The 22,507-nt window shown below is 38.4% G+C and overlaps 1 protein-coding gene across 3 annotated transcripts in view; it reads left to right on the top strand.

Annotated features, from left to right (window-relative positions):
• Positions 1-22,507, top strand: part of LYRM7 (LYR motif containing 7) — a 52,838-nt gene that overhangs the window by 11,763 nt on the left and 18,568 nt on the right. Inside the window, exons 3-5 of one of the 3 annotated variants that reach the window (XM_045550710.1) lie at positions 132-202; positions 4,952-5,033; positions 9,953-10,785. In XM_045550710.1, the coding sequence (XP_045406666.1) occupies positions 132-202; positions 4,952-5,033; positions 9,953-10,023 (224 nt within the window). In that variant the 3' untranslated portion in view covers positions 10,024-10,785. Of the gene's footprint in view, positions 1-131; positions 203-4,951; positions 5,034-9,952; positions 10,786-22,507 lie in introns of those variants that run through there. The other 2 variants (XM_045550711.1, XM_045550708.1) reach the window with 2 other exon arrangements.

Below are 22,507 nucleotides of genomic sequence, written 5' to 3' on the forward strand. Positions count from 1 at the left end.
GGGACAAAACCATTTCTTATTCTAGAGAAGTAGTTTTTCATACAGAATAATATAATGAATAACATAAATTATTGAGATAGAAATTATAGATTAGAAAAGCAAATAACTGTGTATATTTTTTCTCTCTCTAGCAGCCAGAATAAAGATAAATGAAGAATTCAAAAGTTATAAAAACGAGACTTCTCCTAAGAAAATAGAAGAGGTACAGTAATTGAGTTTTTCAATTACAATAAAACACATAAAATTTTCTTGGCAAAAAGGAAGGAAATGATGAAAATAGAGGAGTCATGTGAAATAAAAATGATGACTTGGTAGTTAAAGCCATCACAACCATAGATAACCTTCACTTATTTGGTATGGCTCACCTCCTCAGGGTTACCTGCCTACCTACACCCAAAACACAGCAAGTTGTCCCGTGAAAAGAATATGGAAGTAGCCATGGTCAAAGCAAGAGCAGCTGAACCAATCCAGAAACCCCAGAAATTCTATCTCGCCTAAGGCAAGTGACTAAAACTAGGGAGAGTGAGTGTTGTATTAACTCAGAACTACAGAGGGAACTTCTGCTCTTTTAGCTCAACTGGGCAGTTTGATTTTTTTTTTTTTTAATTCCCATCTTGGCAATGACATAAATAGCCACAAACAGCTTCTGAACTATTTTTGCTTGCCTTCTCTATTTGCATTTTGGTCACTTGCTCTGGGTGAAGACACGCTACTGACACTAGTCTTCTGTGAGCTCCCTAGTCCACCCAGTACAGGTTCATTGAAGAAATGCACAACGATTCTTTTCCTGTATCATGTGTATTCTGGCATATACACATTATCTCTGTTCTGAGCTTCCTGTGTCTAACTTAGTATAAAGGAAAGGACTCTTAGAGAGAAAACAAAAAATGGAAAATTATTTGTAGGGTAGTTATGATTCTAAGAACTGATCTGGTAAAAAGGAAAATACAAATTAGAGGAATTCTTCCATGTCTGATAGAATTTCCACAAGTAAAAAAAAAACTGATAAAATGCATTTATGTTTATTTAGAGAAAAACACTATTTTTGAAATACTATATACCTGTAATAATCAAGCTAATGAGACAAAAGGAGATAGCCTAAGTATTCCATCTCTATAACAAAAAGAAAAAAGGGAAAGATTTTGCTGAAACATATGCTAGAGCAAATAGGAAATATATAATTTTTATTCATGGCAAAAGTTAAGATGACAGTATAATCAAGTCATGACTTGAAGAGAGGCTAAAAGGTAGATGAGGAAGATTGTACTATTTGCTATTAATACTTAGTAGACTGATTAATAACAATATGGTAATTATTTTTAGATTTTGAAATTATGATTAAGGATTTTTTGATTGAGTTCTGTTTATATCACCTAAACTGAGAAAATGAACTATACGCTCCCAAATTCATGTTACTTAACATTAATTTAACATTAAGCAATCGAGGAGTTAGATTTTTGTTACATACAAATGTATATTTTGTTCTTTCTGCAACTCTGCAAATATTTTTAGTAGTTTTTAGATAATTACATTGTCATTATTAGAGGGTTCAAAAGTCTTGGTACCAAAAGGAGTCTTAGGCATCTGCTAGTCTAGCAGTTCTCAAACTTGGTGGTCTCAAGATATCTTTACCCTCTTATAAATTGAGGACCCCAAAAAGCTTTATTATATCAATATTTACCATATTAGAAATTTTAAACTTAGAAATTTAAAAAATATATATGATTAATTCATTTTAAGATAATAATAATAAACCCATTGCATGTTAAATAATGTTTATGAAAAATAACTATTTTTAAAAAAACTTAGAAGAGTGGCATTGGTTTACATTTTTGCAGATCTCTTTAATATCTGCTGGCTTAATAGAAGTCAGCTAAATTCTCGTATCTACTTCATTTAGTCTAGTGCAATATGTTTTTAGGTTGAAGTATATGAAAATTCACCCTCATACAGACGTGTAGTTGGAAAAGGGTAGAAGTATATAATAGCTTTTGAGATAATTGTGAATATTCTTTGGTACTACACTTCAACATGTGGTAATTTCTTCAAGGTTAGTTGTAATATAGAACTCTGTTGTATGTTAGAGCAATGGATTTTTTTTCTGGCCCCAGGATTCATACAGACCAACTCCTGCTCATCCCCTCTGATCTCCCTGAATCCCTTGTTCCTTATCTAGCCCTGTTTCCAGCCTTAGATACATGTCTCAACTCAGTTTGTGTCCCTCCACTGGGCAAGGAGGCCCATTTTTTTCTGCTTTCTCTACCCTGCCAAGCCCCTTCCCAGGTGTCAGAAGGTGAGGCTTTCCTCTCCCACATCCTTTTCCATGTCAAGTAATGGCAGTTCCCTCCTTTGAATGCTCAGACCAAAAACTTTGGTACTTTCTAGATTGCTTTCCTCTCACGATTAGATTAATCTGTCAGCAAATCCTATTGGTTTAACCCTCAAAATATATCCAGAATTTGACCAGTTCTCAACCTCCACTTTGTTATCTTCTAGTCCAAGCCACCATCATTTTTCTCTGGACTGTTACAACAGCCTCCTAAGGGGCCTCGCTGCCTCCACCCTCACTCCCTACAGCCTGTTCGCAATACTTTTAAAGACAGAGTGAGCCTTTTAAAAACGGCATATCTGGCTGGGCATGGTGGCTCACACCTGTAATCCTAGCACTTTGGGAGGCCAAGGCAGGAGGATCCCTTGAAGCAAGGAGTTCAAGATCAGCCTGAACAACACAGAGAGACCCCATCTGGAAAAAAAATTTTTTTTTTTTTTTTTTGAGACAGAGTCTCACTTTGTTGCCCAGGCTAGAGTGAGTGCCGTGGCTTCAGCCTAGCTCACAGCAACCTCACACTCCTGGGCTTAAGCGATCCTACTGCCTCAGCCTCCCGAGTAGCTGGGACTACAGCCATGTGCCACCATGCCCGGCTAATTTTTTTTTTTGCTATATATATTTTTAGTTGTCCAGATAATTTCTTTCTATTTTTAGTAGAGACGGGGTCTCACTCAGGCTGGTCTCGAACTCCTGACCTCGAGCGATCCACCCGCCTTGGCCTCCCAGAGTGCTAGGATTACAGGCGTGAGCCACCGCGCCCGGCCTGGAAAAAAATTTTTTAAATTAGCTGGTTATGATGGCACACACCTGTAGTCCCAGCTACTCAGGAGGCTGAGGGAGGAAGATTGCTTAAGCCCAGGAGTTGGAGGTTGCAGTGAGCTATGATTGTGCCACTGCACTCTAGCCTAGGCAAGAGAGCAAGACCCTGTCTCTTAAAAAAAGGCGTTTCCCTTTACTCTTCTACTCACAACCCCCATGGCTTCTCATCCCATTCCAAGAAAAATCTAAAGGGCCCACCGTGGTCTACAGGGTTATGTGTCATCTGACTCCTGTTACCGCCCCAATATGAACCATATCCCCCTTAACTCTTCCAGTCTCAGTGCTGCCTTTGAACCTCCTTGAACTTTCTAAGAACTTTCCTGTCTCAGAGTCTTTAGGCCATTGTCTCTTCATGGGATGTTCTTCTCTCACATGCCCTCAAGGCAGACCAGTGGATTTTCATCAACATTTCCCTTTGAATGGATTTTTCACCCATGCATGATTTTGTAACTCCATGCACTGATGATTTAGAACATACAGGTTTACTAAGTAATACAGAAATGTTGACATAGTTCATTATATAATATTTTTAAATTACATCTATTAATATCAATATCCATCTTATCAGAAAAGTATTGCAAGGCTATTAAGCTCACCATGATGGATACAGACTCTCCAGAATTATGGTTTTTGCTTGAAATGTTCAATTTTATCATTGTCAGCAAATACTATCAGTTGTTTTCGTTGAAACAACACACTCTACTTTTTCAAGAAAATGTCTGCCAAGTAGCTAAGTCTGAATAATCTTGGTTTGTCAGTGGTTCTTTCCAGTAAAAATGGAATTTCCATGGAGAAAGCTCTACTTATCTGCTCGCAACCCAAACAATGCAGAAGGCTATAATGTTAGGAAAATAATTTTGACCTCACAGATTCCTGAAAGGGTCTCAAGGTCCCTCGGGGGTCCATAGCATTTGATTAGGTCTGAAACTCAAAGAGAATAGGAGATTAACCCAAGGCCACACACTTAATGACAGAGACAGAGTTGGAATTCAAGTGTTCTGACTTCTAAACCAATATTCTTTCTAGTGTTCAGAATATCTAACTCTATAAAAGAAAGATTCACCCCTGCCACCAAAAATGTGCATTTTAAACACATTTTAAAATACAAATTGTAACAAAAAAAATACCATAAATCTGTTTTGGAACAAAATATGAAATGGAGAGATAAAAGTTAAAACTATACAAATGTCTAAGCTTTCTGTACCACTTGGAATGGTCATAAAAAGTTAAAAGTCGTTCCCTCTTTACCCTCTGGGGTATATGTTCTAAGGCTCCCGGTGGATGCCTGAAACCACTGGTAGTAGCGAGCCCTATAGATACTATGTGTTTCCTATACATACATACCTATGGTAAAGTTTAATTCATAAATTAGGCACAATACTCTTGTGCTTTGAGGCCATTATTAAGTAAAATAAGAGTTGCTTGAACATAAACCTCTGCAACACAGCAACAATTGATCTGGTAACCGAGACGGCTACTAAGCGACTGAGGGGTAGGTAGCGTATGCAGCATGGACACCCCAGACAAACAGTGATTCACATCCCAGGGAAGATGGAATGAGACAGCGTGAGTGTGTGTTATGCTATTCAGAATGGCATGCAATCACAAACGTATAAATTGTTTATTGTTGGAATTTTCCATTTAATATTTTTGGACTGCAGTTGACCATGGGTAACTGAAACCATGGATAAGGGGGAACTACTATGTTACCTAAAAATAAATTATAGTAAAACTATAGTTTTCAAAAACAGTACATTCATATGAATACACAAAGGATTTATTCTGTTTGGTTTTTCTTAACAGCTAATGAAAGTAGGTTCCGATGTTGAATTGTTGCTCAGAACATCTGTTATACAAGGTATTCACACAGACCACAATACACTGCGTAAGTAAAACTAAAGAAAAATGATTTCTGACTGCCATGTGTTTTAAAATAGTGAACAATTACAGCAGTTTTAATGCTGGGTAATAAAACACCTTCATTTTGCCAGGCATCATGGTATATATTGTGTATATTTGTAAGACAACAGTTTATAACGCTGATTTATGAAACTCAGTTTTACCAGATTTTTCTAAATTTATTAGCTTATTTTTTTCTTTTTTATCTTAACCCCTGGTTATATTGCAAAACTGCAGTTATGAAGATGGTACAACTATGTATTTTTATCATAAATTTGTGGTTCTACATTTTTCTGGCATCATTTATCACCCACCTAGACTGTCTATTTGTTTCCCTTTTATTCTATAATTAGTTAATTCAGGAGATTTTGGATTTTAGGAAATGAAAATATAGTTAACAATCCTTCGTTATGCATCCAGACTCCTGGAGGGGCTTCAGCTGAATCTCACTTCACATTATATTTTGTTTTTATTCTGCAAAGTATGTTTGGGCACAACAATAAAAGACTGGACGTTTGATAGGCCAGGCACAGTGGCTCACGCCTATAATCCTAGCACTCCAAGCGGCTGAGGCAGGAGGATCGTTTGAGCTCAGGAGTTTAAGACCAACCTGAGCAAGAGGGAGACCCCATCTCTACTGAAAATAGAAAAATTAGCCGGGCATGGTGGTGCACACCGGTAGTCCCAGCTACTCGGGAAGCTGAGGCAGGCTGAGGCAGGAGAATCGCTTGAGCCCAGGAGTTTGAGATTGCCGCTCTGCACTCTAGCGCAGGCGACAGAGCAGGACCTTGTGTCAGAAAAAAAAAAAAAAAAAAAGATGACATTCAAAACTGTTGAAAGGTCAGGGTTAGGGAGATGAGCAGAATGCAGAGGCTGTTACCAAAGGATGACAATCGTCATGGTTAAAAACTGTTTCGAGATGTTTGCTGTGGCTACTTGCATGTGGAAGTTACTGGAAACATAATCCACACGACACCTTTCTGGCCTACATAAGCATCTGCTGGGTGTTTCTTCCAAGAAAGCCATTGTTTTTCTGTTAAAAAGGAGTGGGCTGAGCTGGCACTCTCATTTTGCGCTCTTCCCTCCTCTCTTCTTTCTGCCTGGAGTGCAGGTGTGATGTACAGCAGCAGTGAAGATGAAACCACACATAGGAGGGTAGCAGAACAGGAAGAAAGAAGAGCCTGGGTCCTTAGTGATACTAAGGACTTGTACTAGCTCAGGACTGCTTTAGTCTGTATTTCTTAACATGTGAGAAATTTAAATTCCTTACTTATTTAAGCCATTCTTTGTTGGACTTTCAGTTATTCAGAGCTGAACAAATTCTAAAATAATATAGGTGGATTTAGCCATTTATTCTTCCATTCTCCCATAAAAGTAGTGTACCATTTTTGTATCACATTCTATTATGCTATAATTTGATGTTTGTCTGTGTGTCTTTTCCATTAGATTATGAATTCCTTGAAGCCGAAGAGACTATTATATATTCATCTTTGTATCTTCACCTTTTGATGTAATATCTGATATAAAATAGGCACATATGTTTGATACGTGAAATTATTGCTATTTTTCATAGGTTAAAACCTACATTATAATTTATTCTCTGATGAAACATCCAAAGATTTGGTAAAAGCAAGTGAAATATAAACAATGGTTAAATAATATTTATTTAACTGGTTTTCATTTAGGTAAGCTAGATTTACCTTCTGGCTAATAGCATTTTTTTAGTTAGACCAGTTCTTTTTTTTTTTAAGTGAAAATTTCAGTTTTCTTTTTGGGTTAAATTTGTTTTAGTGATATCTTTTTTTAAAAAAACTTTTTTAAAAAAAGTAATTCAGATTTACAGAAAAGGTACAAAAGTTGAAGGGTATGAAAATTTCCTTTACCCATATTCTACAAATGCTAAGATTTTACCACATTTGCTGTATCATCATTCCCTCAGTTTTTTCCTGAACTCTGAACGCAAGTTGCAGATATAATACCTCTTTGTCCCAAAATGAGCATTTTTAAAATTATGATAGTCCGTTTGGGTTTAGATCTTCTGGAGAAATACTTTCGGGTATATTTCTTTAAAAGTACTTCAGTGTGTATTGCATAAATATACAAGGACATTCCCTCATGTAACCACAGTATAATTATCAAAACCAAGACATGAACGTTAATGTAATTCTGTCATTTAAATGTTCCCATTTGTCCTAACAATGCCCTTTATGGTAGAAGAATAAAAACTTTCCCTCTGGTCCAGCGTCCTACCAGGGATCACACATTGCTGTCATCATGTCTCTTTAGTCTTTCTTAATCTGGAGCAGTCCCTCAGTCTGTCTTTGTCTTTCATGACCATAACGTTTTGAAGAATATAGGCAGGTTATTTTATAGAATGTTGTGTAAGCATTTTTTCGTTATGATAGCTCATCTGGATTCAGCTTTTCTGGAAAAAAGAGGCAGAAATTATGCATCCCCTCAAAAATTTGTATCTTAAGAGCTTCATCTTTTTTTCCTCTTTTTAAAAATTTTTAATAATTATGAAAAAAATAATAATTATGGGTACATAATGGTTGTATATCTTTATAGGGTACATGTGATGTTTTGATACAGGCATACAATGTGAATTGATCAAATCAGGGTAATAGGGGCATTTATCATTTCTTTGTGCTAGGAACATTCCACTCCCACTCTTTTAGTTATTTTAAAGGATACCCTGATTGTTGATTATAGTTACTTCGTTGTGCCATCAATATTGTTCATTCTATCTAACTAACTATATTTTTGTACCCATTAACCATCCTCACTTTATCTCCCCCTCCCTCTACCCTTCCCAGTCCCTGGTAACCATCATTCTATTTTCTGTCTCCATGAGATCAATTGTTTTTAATAATTAGCTCCCACATATGAGTGAGAACATGCAAGATTTGTCTTTCTGTGCTTGGCTTATTTCACCTAACATCATGCTCTCCAGTTCCATCCATGTTGTTACAAATGGCAGGATTTTATTCTTTTTGTGGCTATGTGATATTCCATTATGTATATATACACCACAATTTCCTTATCCATACATCCATTGATAGACACTTAAGTTGATTCCAAGTCTTGGCTATGGTGAATAGTGCTGCAGTAAACATGGCAGTGCAGATATCTTTTTGATACACTGAATTCCCCTGCTTTGGATACATACCCAGCAGTGGGATTGCTGGGTAGTGTGGTAGTTCTAGCTTTAGTTTTTTGAGGAACTTCCATATGTTTTCCGTAGTGGTTGCACTAATATACATTCCTACCAACAAAGTATCAGAGTTCTTTCTCCACATTCTTGCCAGTTATTGCCTGTCTTTTTGATAAAAGCCATTTTAACTAAGGTGAAATGATATCTTGTAGTTTTGATTTACATTTCTCTGATGACTAATGATGTTGAGAATTTGTTCATATACCTGTTGGCCATTTGTATGTCTTCTTTTTAGAAATGTCTATTCAGATACTTTGCCCATTTTTTAATCAGATTTTTTATTTTTTTCCTGTCACTTGACAGTTGTTGGAGCTCCTTATATAGTCTAGTTATTAATCTCTTGTCAGATGGGTAGTTTGCAAATATTTTCTCCCATTCTCTGGGTTATCTCTTCACTTCGTTGACTATTTCCTTTGCTGTACCGAGGCTTTTTAGTTTTCTGTAATCCCATTTGTCCAATTTTGCTTTGGTTGCCTGTGCTTTGGGGGGGGTATTACTCAAGAAGTCCTTGCCCAGACCAATGTCCCGAAGCATTTCCCCAATGTTTTCTTTTGTAGTTTCATAGTTTCAGGTCTTAGATTTAAGTCTTTAATACATTTAGATGTGATTGTTGTGTATGGCAAGAGATACGGGCCTAGTTTCATTCTTCCACATATGGATATCCAGTTTTCTCAACATCATTTATTGAAGAGACTGTCCTTTCCCTACTGATGTTCTTGGCACCTTGGTCAAAGATTAGTTCGCTATATATGTGTGGATTTATTTCTGGGTTCTCTATTCTGTTTTATTGGTATATGTATCTGTTTTTATGCCAGTGCCATGCTGTTTGGGTTACTGCTAAGAGCTTTTATCTTAACTCCAGCAGTTGTTACCTAGGACTCAACAGTTTTTTCTTGTTGTTTAACGATGTTTCTCAGTGGGAGCACTATTGGTATTTTGGATAGGACAGTTCTTCGCGGTGTCAAACTGTCCTACACATGCAGGAGGTTTGGCATCCCTGGCTCCCACTAAATTCCAGTAGCATTCTCCATTTGGTATGACAACCCAAACGTCTTTGGTTAAGAACCATTATTCTATAAAACAGTAGTCTCCAGTCTTTTTGGAACCAGGGACCGGTTTCATGGAAGACAAATTTTCCATGGTGGAGGGGGGGTAGTGTGCAGGGATGACAAGTGACGGAGAGCGGTTATAAAAAAGCTTCCCGCCCTGCTCACCTCCCAACCCACCTCCTGTCATGTGGCCAGGTTTGCTACCGGTCTGCAGCCTGGGGTTGGGGACCCCAGCTATACAATTTGGGATCTTTAAATTAGGAGAGCATTCTCGCTTTTTCTATAATAGATTGCATAAACAAATTTTCCCATCATTTTAATTATCAGTAATTGGTAATTAGATGTCCAATAATGTAAGTTTTAGCTGAATTCTGTTCAATTATTTAATTCGTTATATTTAATAAATAAATGATAAAGAGTTGAGTTGATCATATGTGTTTTTATATAATCGGAAATGAGAATCCAATTGTTTCCATTTAGAATCAAAGACTCCACCTTTGATGTCAACTGAAATAAAATATCCCTGGGAGATTCACCTTAAAACTAGATATTTTACTGTTATAAATTTTAGAGGGAAATGAGTGTACTTGCATTTAATCTTAATTTTAATGATATTATTTTCTCTTACTGTTTTTCTTTCAGAATTGGTTCCTAGGAAAGACCTTCTTATAGAAAATGTGCCATATTGTGATGTACCAACTCAGAAGCAGTGAATTTTCTATGATAAAACAAGCCTTTGTACTTTTTAACTTTAAAATATATAACTCTGGCAAAAGGTCCTGGAAATGTAGACAGTTTTCTCTGAACTGGCATATTGAAAATGAATGAATTAGAGAAGAGCTTCATATTTAAATTTCATGTTAAAAGGATATTGCTGAGAAGTGTAGAACATAGTTAAGTATTTCTAAAGGAAAATAGATAAGAAGACATTTCCTTTTCATTGAAAATCAAACTTTATACAGTAAAATAAATGCTTAGAGAAATCCATTCACTTCTCTTTGACCTTAATTAATATTTGGTCTTACAATAACTATGTGAGAATACAGTATTTTGACAAGTTAGTGAGTTTTTCTCTCATGTGAAATGCAATTATTAGATTAAATTGACATTTAGTCCCTAAACTATTCAGCTGGTCAAAAAATTACAGTGTATACCAGTTCGCCACAGAAGGTAGCCTTTGTTTCCTAAAGCACTGGAATTATTTCTGTAGCTAACAAATAATTGTACAGTTTCTTTTTAAAGATAGAATCTCTGTGTTCCTATAAAGACTTTTTTATCGCTCTTCTGAAAATAGAGGAATAAAATATCAAATCACCTAGGGTCACTATGGAATAAAGAAATCCCAAAGTTTTTAGGAAATAGTGGCCCTTGAGCAATCTATATAATATGACCTTATTAGAATTAGCTGTATTTAGACCAAGTTAGATTTTATTGTGAAAATGTAATTTATGGCTCCATTCTCTTTGTTGGTTTTTTTTTTTTTTTTTTGAGACAGAGTCTCACTTTGTTGCCCGGGCTAGAGTGAGTGCCGTGGCTTCAGCCTAGCTCACAGCAACCTCAAACTCCTGGGCTTAAGCGATCCTACTGCTTCAGCCTCCCGAGTAGCTAGGACTACAGGCATGAGCCACCATGCCCGGCTACTTTTTTCTGTATATATTTTCAGTTGGCCAGATAATTTCTTTCTATTTTTAGTAGAGACGGGGTCTCACTCTTGCTCAGGCTGGTCTCGAACTCCTGACCTCGAGCGATCCACCCACCTCAGCCTCCCAGAGTGCTAGGATTACAGGCGTGAGCCACCGCACCCGGCCCATTCTCTTTGTTTTAATCAATGGAACTTAAGTGGCTTCTCTTCTTCCACATGTCCTGCTCCTGATGAGATGGGCAGAAAGGGCTTGGTGTTCTACCATCGAATTCTAGGAACTATGAAATAGTATTTAATATTCTTCTTGTTTCTGTTTTATTTGTTGTCAAAGCATGCTGGTATATCCTTGCTGGGTATGATATATCATGTTTGGAAGTAATTTAATTTTAGGAGATCAAATCTTATCAGAATTATTGAGCCATTAAACTACAGTCTCCCCTTAATGCCCCCTAAGTATTTATTTATTTATTTATTTATTTATTTATTTATTTATTTATTTATTTATTTTTCTGAGACAGAGTCTCGCTCTGTTGCCCGGGCTAGAGTGAGTGCCGTGGCATCAGCCTAGCTCACAGCAACCTCAAACTCCTCGGCTTGAGCAATCCTCCTGCCTCAGCCTCCCTAGTACCTGGGACTACAAGCATGCGCCATCATGCTCGGCTAATGTTATATATATATATATATATTTTTTTTTAGCTGTCCATATAATTTCTTTGTATTTTTAGTAGAGACAGGGTCTCGCTCTTGCTCAGGCTGGTCTCGAACTGCTGAGCCCAAACAATCCGCCCGCCTCAGCCTCCCAGAGTGCTGGGATTACAGGTGTGAGCCACTGCACCCAGCCCCTCCTAATAATTTTGAGGCGCTCAGTTAGTGTTCTGTGTAATGAATGTATGTCAAAAATTTCACTGCATAAGTTTTCATCTCTTAGTTATATTTCTTATTATGTAAATAGATATTATACCTAGAGAAAAATGTAAGTTGTTTCAAATTTGAAATTTGCTCTTATAAGAGAATACTGAAAGTCATCAGAACAATCACTGTATAAATACACTGACTTGCTGTTTCAGTGTCTGTATTATATATTTTGAGGGAAGTTGGCTGACATTATTTAAATTTAGAATATATTCTATATTGTTTCAATATTAAACATTTTTAGAAGTTCACAGATTTTTTTTCTTTAACCTGAATTCCCTAGTTCCATTCTTCACTTACATTAAATATCTCATCATATTTTTTTATTAACTAGCTATCATTAGTAGCAATAGGGATTAATATTTCACACATTTATTTTATTAAAGGTAATGGCTTATAGATTTTCTTTAAGATATATGTAGATACAGATAGGTAAATAAAATACTTACATGCCATAAGACAACTCAGTAAAGTTTTTATGAAGTGTATAAACATATCAAAAACAGGCTTGACTGTCACAAAACTATGAAAGATTTGGTACTCTATTCTTGTATAGCATGTATTTATATTTCAAATTTATTTTAACTCGTTATTTAATAGTTTCATTAAATAACTTAAAGTAATTGCTGAGTTCTTGGCTTGTTGAAAAATGAAGAATGAGAAAGTAAACTACTATACCTATGTAGAGTTTATTTTGTAAACCATTTGTAAAAACTGGAGTTGATGATTATCTAAGTACCTAACTTCTCTCTTGTACAATGTCAACGTTTAATCCTTTTTTTATTGTATTTATTTATTTATTTTAGAGATGAGGTCTTGCTATGTTGCCCAGGCTGGAGCACAGTGGCTGTGCACAGGCTCATAGTGTGCTATGGCCTCGAACTCCTGGGCTCAAGCAATCCTCCTGCCTCAACCTCCCGAGTAGCTACAGGCATGTGCCACTGCACCCAGCTCTAATTAAATCTTTTGTATTTAGTTAGTTTGCTGAAAAGCCTCCCATGTTCCTACAGAGCGTTGCTGAAATCTAACATTTTGCTGTGACTATTGCAGTCTAATGAAAGTGAGGTGTATGAATTCTAATTGCAGATAATCTAGGTTCAGAGGCCCAGCAGGACTTTATAGACCAGGAGACTCAGATTTAGGAAGCATATGTAGGGAAGAATCCTTCACTGAAGATTTGAAGCTGGGGGAATATGGCAAATAGTTTATATAACATCTGATTCAGAACATTAAAATTAAGATTTGCGTCAAATTGTGTTTAATCTGGTCCTTATTATATTTTGCCTGTAGTTGCATTTTTCAACATCAGTAGTGTCCAAAAAGCACATGATAATAAGAATAGGTGGAATTTTTTTACTCATTGACAAAGCAAAAAATTTAACTGTAAACACAAAGCCATAGTTCAACAAAGAAATGAAAATTCCAATTCTTATGGTAAGTTTGCTCAAGCAAAAGTGGATAGATGCAAAATTAATATAGCTTTCCTATATATCAGCTATAACCAATCAGAAAGAAAATGGAAAAGATCCTGTTTATAATAAATAGCAAACAAACTGGGAATAGACAATTTTCCTAAAAAGCTGTAACACTTAAAAATGAGAGGTACACTATGTTCCCCGATGAGACAATTGAAAATTCTGGAGATGACTGTTGTTCAAAAATTAATCTTTTTTGGCCGGGCGCGGTGGCTCACGCCTGTAATCCTAGCACTCTGGGAGGCCGAGGCGGGTGGATTGCTCGAGGTCAGGAGTTCAAGACCAGCCTGAGCAAGAGCGAGACTCTGTCTCTACTAGAAATAGAAAGAAATTATCTGGCCAACTAAAAATATATATAGAAAAAATTAGCTGGGCATGGTGGTGCATGCCTATAGTCCCAGCTACTCGGGAGGCTGAGGCAGGAGGATCACTTAAGCCCAGGAGTTTGAGGTTGCTGTGAGCGAGGCTGATGCCATAGTCCGGGCACCAGAGTGAGACTCTGTCTCAAAAAAAAAAAAAAAAAATTAATCTTTTGAAATCTCTGTATTGCACAGGTAGACTCAACCTCCTGGGCTCAAATGATTCCCCTCCCTCGGCATCTAAGTAGCTAGAATTACATGCAAGTGCCACCACATGTGATTATAAGGGCCATTTTGAAAGAAAAGTGGACATTATCAAAATTTAAAATATGTATATCATTCAGTCTATTTTTCAAATGCTCACAAGAGTACTAACAAATGTGTACTAAGATATGTGTACAGAAATTTCTGTAACATTGTAATTAAAAACAAATTCAAAACAGGGGAGGCTCAGTGGCTCAGACCTATAATCCTAGCACTCCGGGAGGCCAAGGTGGGAGGATCGTTTGGGGCCAGGAGTTCCACACCAGCCTGAGCAAGAGTGAGACCCCATCTCTACAAAAAATAGAAAATTAGCCCGTGTGGTGGCGCACACCTGTAGTCCCAGCTACTAGGGAGACTGAGGCAGGAAGATCACTTGAGTCCAGGAGTTTGGGGTTGCAGTGAGCTATGACGACGCCACAGCACTGTAGCCCTGCAACAGTGAGATCCAGTTTCAAAAAAACAAAACAAAAAAATTTAAAACAGCCTGTTTCCAAATTTAGGCTTACAATTAAAATGTGGCCCATCCATACTCTGGCATATTATGCAGAAGTTTAAAAGAATGAGGATATATACACATACACATTAGGTATTCCTAATCCAGAAGTCCAAATGGTCCAAAGTCCAAAACTTTGAGCACCAACATGAAGCTCGAAGGAAATGCTCATTGGAGCATTTTGGATTTTGGATTTTCAGATTTGGGTTGCTCAGCTGGTAAGTAAATAGTGGACATATACCAAAATTAAAAAAAAAATTGAAACAGTTCTTATCTCAAGTCTTTTGGATAAGGGATATTCAACCTTTATACGTGTGTGTGTATAATCAAGTGAAAAAAGCAAGTCACAGCATATATGTTTGCTGTATATTCACTTATGTACAAAAGAACTTTTTGCACACATGCATATATATATAGAAATGCACAGAAATGATACGTGCTAAATGTCAGCAGTTAATCAAGGAGGAAAAAGATTTGGAGAAGGAAGTGGTAAATTGAGGACTTGTTTTCTGCTTACTCCTGCATGTTTAAATATTATTTACAGTTGAGTATATCAACATATAATTTTTAAAAGGCAAGCTACTAGTGATTTTTAAAATAGTGTACAACTATGAAATATTTCACATATTAGCAAATAATAAAGCAGACACTCATGAACCTAATTCTCACATTTGACAAATGTTACATTTTGCCATATTTAAGTCATAAAATCTTTTAAAGCTAAAGTCCCACCTCCCTTCTCTCCTCTCTCTCCAGGAATAATCACTGTTTTATAGTTTGTGAATATCATTCGTATACTTGTTTTTATACTTTTACCAAATGTGTATATATTCAAAAAACTATGTGTAGCACTGTTTTGTAGTTTCAAAATGTAAATGAATGGTGTTAGGCTCCATGTATTCTGCAACTTGCTTTCCATCATGCATAGGTTTTAGAGATTTATCTGTATTGTTGCATGAACAGCTAGGTCTTTCACTTTTATATTTTATGCCATTGAAGGAATAAATGGTTTGTTTAGCCATGTGTGTGTTGATGAATGATAGAATTGTTTCTAGTTTTTTTATATTGCAAACCAATTTGCAAAAAACCCTAGCACATGGATTCTTACACCCATGTAAATTTTATCTGAATATATATTAAGAAGCAGAACTGTTGAGTCATAGGATAGGAACATATGCAAATTTCTAGAAGTTTTTAAATTGCTCTTCAATGTAGTTATACCAGTTTACACTCCAGTCGACAGTGTGTGCGTGGTTCCATTTCTCCACATCCTCACTGTCATTGTTATGTATGATCTTTCCCATTGTCAAACTAGTGCATAGGAAATGGTCTATTGTTTGAATTTGGATTTCCTGATTGCTGGTGAGGCAGATCATCTCCTAGTATGTTGATTGGCCATTATGGTTTTCCATTATGAATGTGCTTTCGTATCTTTTGTCCTCTTTACTCTTTTAGGTTGTCTGGCTTTCTCTTACCAATCCTTTATACATTCTGGATACTAATCTTTTGTTGGTTATCTTCTTGCAGTATGTGGCTTGTCTTTCAACTCCATTAATGATAAACTTGACTGGGCTAAGGGCTGCCCATACCACAGATAGAACGTTATGTCCGGGGTGTGGCAGGGTGTTTCTGGAGAAGACTTGCATTTCGATTGGTAGACTGAGTACAGACCATCGTGCTCCTCAGCGTGGGTGCACGTGACGCGGTCTGTTGAAGTCCAGACTAGAACCCACAGGCTGAGGAAGGGCAAATTCACTTTCTCTGCTCGAGCTGATGCATCCATCTTCTGACATCACTCTCCTGGATCTCGGGTTTTCAGGCTCAGACCAGGACTTACACCATCAGCCCCCAACTCTCATGCCTTTGGACTCAAGCCTTCACCCCATCAGCTTTCCTGGTTCTCCAACTTGCAGGTAGATGGCAGATTGTGGGATTTCTTGGCCTCTGTAACTACGTGAGCCAATTCCTATAACAGATCTCCTCTATCAATCAACAGGAAACTATAAATATTGATATATCCCATTGGTTCTCTTTCTCTGGAGAACCCTGACTAACACAATGTTGCAAACAGTAGGTTTGTAAAGAAAGGTCATAGTTTTGGATATGTATTGACTGAAATGCCTATTAAATATCCAAGTAGAGATGTTACAAGGACATGGGGTATAATATCTAGAGCTAGGTAAATGATCTGAGCTGGAGATATAAATTTGAGAGTCATTAGCATAGATAAGTACTTAAAATTGGAGAGATGCCATGGCTCATGCCTATATTCCCAGCACTTTGGGAAGCTGAGGCAAAGGGATCACTTGAGACCAGAAGTTTGAGACCAGCCTGGGCAACAGCAAGACTCCATCTCTACAAAAAGTTTTATTTTTAATTAGCTGGGCTTGGTGGTGTGTGACTATAGTCTCAGGTACTCAGGAGGCTGAGGCAAGAGCATCACTTGAGCCCAGGAGTTTGAGGTTGCAGTGAGCTACTATGATACCACTGTACTCCAGCCCATATGACAATGCAAGACCTTATCTCAAAAAAAAAACTCAAAAAATTTCAAATAAATAAATAAAAATTAAAAAAATAAAGTGTATTCTGAAGTGACAGGCCTTGCTAAAAAAAAAAGAAAATGTAATTTATGTTAGGTTGTTAGACCTTGTGATGTTGGCATACTGACTTCAACATATTACATGCATGCAGAAAAAGCATTTTTGTTGTTGATAATGGTATAGATTACACCAGTAAGTGATAAGCCTACAATCCTGTTCTATTTCAAGATTTAAAATCATCAATAACCATTTAAGTTTGGCACTGGGAAGCTCCCTAAGAGCAGCTTATATATAAGCCTACATTTGTTTCTTATTCTGAATGTACTTCAATATCCTTTTCAGAAGAATAAAATTCTGACCCTTTAAACTAAAAATAAGGTCTAGCACTCTAGTCACTTTTTCCAGGAACTGTAGGGCTTTTTTACTTCCCTCCATAATAGTGAACAAGTAAGACTGAAAAACACAATTCAGTGAGGTTAGTCATTAACTATTGTACTCAGAACTTGGGCTACTATAACTTCACTTACAAAAATATATTGTGGCTTCGATACACAATACAGGTAAAGAAAAGTTGTGGGCTGCCACGGCAACTGTAATATAGGTATCTCTTGGAATAAGGTTTTGATTCTTTCAGCTTATGACTACTCTAATTCCTCTACATTTTATATCAATATGGCTGAGGAAAGGTTGATCAGGAATACTTAGAAATACTGAATTTCTATAAATTGTCAGCATATAATGCTCTGGTCATATGCTTGCATTTAATTATGTCATTTAAGAATAACCGTATGTTTACTTTTGATTTGTTTCTCAAAATGTTTCTAAGCAAGCAGCAAGTAGCACTTATTTCCATCTGCAGCAGCACATTTAGCTAATGTGTCTTCATGGCACCTTGATGGAATATTCTATTATAGTTGTAGAAAATGAGCCAGAATGACAGATGATGATAGCAAACCAGGGCAGAACTATTACTGGAATTTTGCTCAGGATGAGCCATTCTCCAGGCGGTGTTTTCGTGAAATGTGTGCTGATGACCAGAGCGCAGGGCCACCATCGTGCCTGTGCACGTCTGACTATGGTCTCCAGGTCACGTGCTTGTTTGTGCGTCTGCAAGACTGAAGTGTCCCCAGGAGCACCTTACTGGGGACTAAAGGTTCTGCTCATCCATTCTGTGTCCCGGCCGAATCACTGTTCATGGGAACCCTCCTCTGTGGAAGGCACAGCATCAGCTACTGCAAAATACAGAAGTGAGAAACGTGACCCTGCCCTCAGAGTTCACGAAGTATTAATAATATTCTCTTGTGTGCGCATATTATCAGTGAAAAAGCAAAACAAACACAGAAAACAAGCACCTCCAGAATACCCACTCTCTTCTTCCAAAGGATTAAGCTTTCATGCGCTACGTCTGTTACGGGCTGGAGAAGCCTCATGCCTAAGAGGACATCCTCGGACTCCTTTGTTTCATTTTTTTTCTCCTCTGCAAATAATTTCTAAAGTAAAGAGGAAAATGTTTCTACTTACTTGCAAAACTGAATTCTTCTTTCTCATTTCCGCCTTCCATTTGCAGCACTTTTTTCCATAGGTGAATTGTGTAAACTCAATATTTTATATCCCTTCCTCGTTTTCTAGTCAAAAAAATGCTATTAATTGTTAAATATTGGTATTGAAAAAAATGTGGTGAGTTACCATTGATATATGTATACCTGAAGTCAGAAATTGCTTAAATAACTAACACATGAAGAATATTCACAGTAAACATTGTGTAAAGTTATAATTTTTGCATGCTTAGACAATTAGCAGTGTGAAAAAGATGTCATTCTCCAAATCTTTCAAACAGCTGTGACTCATCATTACATAATATTCACATGAGTGAGTGTTCAAGAAATTGTTTGAATTCATAAGAAAGAGCAGCTAAGTTTTTCTACTTTAATATCTCTGTGATGACAAGAAATTTCCACTCAATCAACTTTTGCTAATTTGGGATGAAATCTCATAATGCAAAGATAAAATGGATTTTTCACGATCACATACAAAGTCAACAAGGAGTTCTTGGCTATCGGAAAGCCCTTAAGTCCTGAAATAAGAGCACTTCATACTGGCCAAATGCATAGACTTTTGCCAGTAGACTGCCTGGGTTGACTCCCAGCTTCCCTCCTAGCTATGTGTGCTGGGGCAGGTTACCTAACCTCTCTGTTTCCGTACCTTTAAAGGGAGAATAATAGCCCCTACCTGAATTTAATTAATATATTTGAACTACTTAGAACAGTACCTGGCACCTTGTAAGCACTTAATGTGTCAGCTATTCTTTGCATTACTTGATGGTGACACTGAATCAAAGAACCTAGAACTATTGCTAAAAGAAACTTAAACATAAATGAATGGAGTTGATGACTGTCACACATTACTGCGCTTACTTTTGTATTTCTGCTGCATGTGTTAATACACTGTCAGATGAGTCGCCTGCAATCCTGTCTTGGCCTCAGAGGGCCCATCACCTGCTCCTTGTCCAGTGGTTCTATCTCAGCAGCTTCTTTAACAGTGACTTGTACATGGCTGTGGACACAGAAGAGGACAAGAGTGGAGGGCATGGCACCCTTAACCCCTCGGTACCGTTCCCAGTGGTTTCCTGAGAAAGACAATGACAATATCATTTTCTACCTTCCAGCGTCATCCTAGATTCAAGTCTTCAGCCCTCTCACCCTGAAAGGGTGAGTGCTGACTGCTTTCTTAACTAATGTAATGAAATCATCGTCACCCCATCCTTTTTCTTAAAATAGCAGGTGATTTTCTCTCCTTCCAAGCACTGTTTCTTAGCTAATGTAATTGACTCATCATCACCCTATCCATCTACTTAAAATAGAAAATTGTTTTCTACCCTTTTTTCTTCTAAATGCAACTCAATTGACTTTAAAACAAAGTTGCTTCTTTCTTTCTTCCATTCCCACCTGACATTCTAATCTAGACTGGGGCATCTTCAGACCAGAGTTGAGTGCCAGCGACCAGGAGAAACCCCCTTCTCTGGCCTTGCGCTAAATACGACTGAAAACACGCCGCAGGCAGATTGACCTTCCCTCTCGAGGCAGGGCGTGTTTCTGCAGGACAAGTACCAGGAAGGTGTCCTGGGGGGCACAGCTGCCACCTCTGAAGCTTACTTGCCATTGATCTGACAAACATTCTTGCTGTTTTATTGTTTAAAGACTGGTCAAGTGCAGTAGTGAGAAGGGAGAAAAGAGTAGAACAAGGAGTTCAATCTGTAACTCTCTGTGATCAGTCACGACCTTTGGACCAGCCAAATGCTCTTGCTTTCTTATGATCAATATCATAAACCAGATTTAAAAAATGTAATTTACGACCAGCCTGAGCAACATAGTGAGACCCCGTGTCTACAAAAAATAGAAAAATCAGCTGGGTGTGGTGGTGTGCACCTTGTAGTCCCAGCTACTCTGGAGCAAGAGGCGAGAGAATTGCGTTAGCCCAGGAGTTTGAGGTTGCAGGGTTACAACGACACCACGGCACTCTTAGCCCAGGCGACAGAGCAAGACCCTGTCTCAAAAAAAAAAAAAAAAAAAAAAAATTTTCTACGTAAAACAAAAACGCCCCCCAAATGGCTTGCGAACTATTGCTGTTCTGTTTTAAAGCCAGTCCTTCCACTTATGCACTAGATCCTATCCCTTCTTTTCCAACAAAGGACACGCCCCAGAAGTTCTTGCTCCCTAGCCCATACTATCCATTTTCCACCCTCCACTGAATCACTGCCTTCAGCCTACAAGGATACTATTTGTGCCATCTTTAATAAAATGAACAAAGAACTCTTTTTGATCTACTTTCCCCTCTACCATCCAATTATTTCATAGCTAAACTTCTTAATAGCCATCTGTAAATTCAGTCTCCAATCTTTCCCTTCCCACTCTCTCTTGAACCTACTCCGATCAGCCTTTTGCCCACACGACTCCGCCAAAACTGTGCTTGTCAATCATTCCAATATTCAGTTGTCAGTTCTCATCTGACCAGCAGCATTTTATGGCATCAGTCAGTCCTCCCTTCTCCATGTACTCTGTACACTTGGCTTCCAGGATTGCACATTCTCTTGGTTTTCCTCCTACCTCCCTGGCTGTTTCTTCTCAGTATCTGGCTGACTTGGTCTCTTCTCTCTAACCTCTTAGTGTTGGAGTGCCCGGGCTCAGTGCTAGGCCCTCCCTTCTCTATCCACACTCACTTTTTGATAATCTCCTCTGTTCCCTGGGCTGTAAATGCCACCTCTAACCTGACAACTCCCAAATGTGCCCCCCCAGCTCAGACCTCTCTCTCTTAAGAGAGGTCTCGTGGCATGTTCATTTTCGTGGCAACTCCATCCTTCCACCTGCTCACGTCAGAAATCCTAGAGTTAGCTATGACTCCTCTCTCTCTGTCTCTCCCTCACACTCTCACATCTCACGTCCAATCTGTCAGGAAATCCTCCTGGGCTTCCCCTTCAAATATATGCAGAATCTGACCACTCAGCACCTCCCTGGTTACTATCATGTTCTGGACCATCATCCTCTCTCACCTGGCCTAACCCAATAACCTCGTCCCTTATCTCTCTTCCTCTGACTTAAACCCCATAGTCTATTCTCAAAACAGCAGCCTGAGTGAGCTTTAAAAATGTAAGACAGCTCATGTCATTTGTCTGTTCAAAGAGCTCCAATAACTTCCCATTGTACTCAGAGTGAAAGCCAAACCCTTACAACAGTAGGCTGAACATCGCGTGAGGCAGGCGGTGGTGACAGTGCAGTTTGCCAACCCCTGAGAGGGCGGGGGGCCGCAGCCAAAGCAGAAGCTGAAGCAGAAGGTCAGACGAGGGAGGAGGACAAAGCGACGGGACGAGCAGAGGCAGCATCAGACAGGCTGACCACATGGCGGGCCCCGCAGGGTCTCTGGGGACAGCAGCAGCATGGGCAGCAGCCTGGGGACAGGGCACGGGGTCTGCAGCCACGCCAGGCACGGCAGGCGGGGTGTGAGCGATGGCTGCTGTGTGTGCAGTGGCTTAAAGGGAGCCTCGGCTCCCAGGAGCGTTGTGGTGCCAATTCCAGTGGCAGCCTGGCTGCAGTCGGAGTGGTGGCCCCGAGCCAAGTAAAGGAATGTCACACACAGTGGCTTCTCCAGATTTGTGATACTATGTGACAGCCTCTAAAAACCACAGATATGTGTCCAAAGGAGAGAGCCTTGAAAGAAGTCCAGGGTTTTACAGTTCTGTGTGTGAGAGCTTTCAAACTAATGGAATTTCAAGTCTAAATATTAAGGTGACTTTATTTTTACCCACAAGCCAGAAGTTCCTAGGGACACTCAGAATTACATGCTTGTTTATGACCGTCCTAAAAGAAACTCTGTCTCATGCAGTAGCAAGGTCAAGATTTCTGAAACACAAACACAGAGGCTAATCCTTGGGTGATTGAATTACAAGACAGTTTGAATTTACAGCCCCACAAGGTCTCTTTGTTCGAGTAGGGCATTGATTGGGAAGAAGTGGGACTTT

Source organism: Lemur catta, chromosome 5 (genome assembly GCF_020740605.2).
Source record: "Lemur catta isolate mLemCat1 chromosome 5, mLemCat1.pri, whole genome shotgun sequence".
In the NCBI taxonomy this organism is placed as follows: domain Eukaryota; kingdom Metazoa; phylum Chordata; class Mammalia; order Primates; family Lemuridae; genus Lemur; species Lemur catta.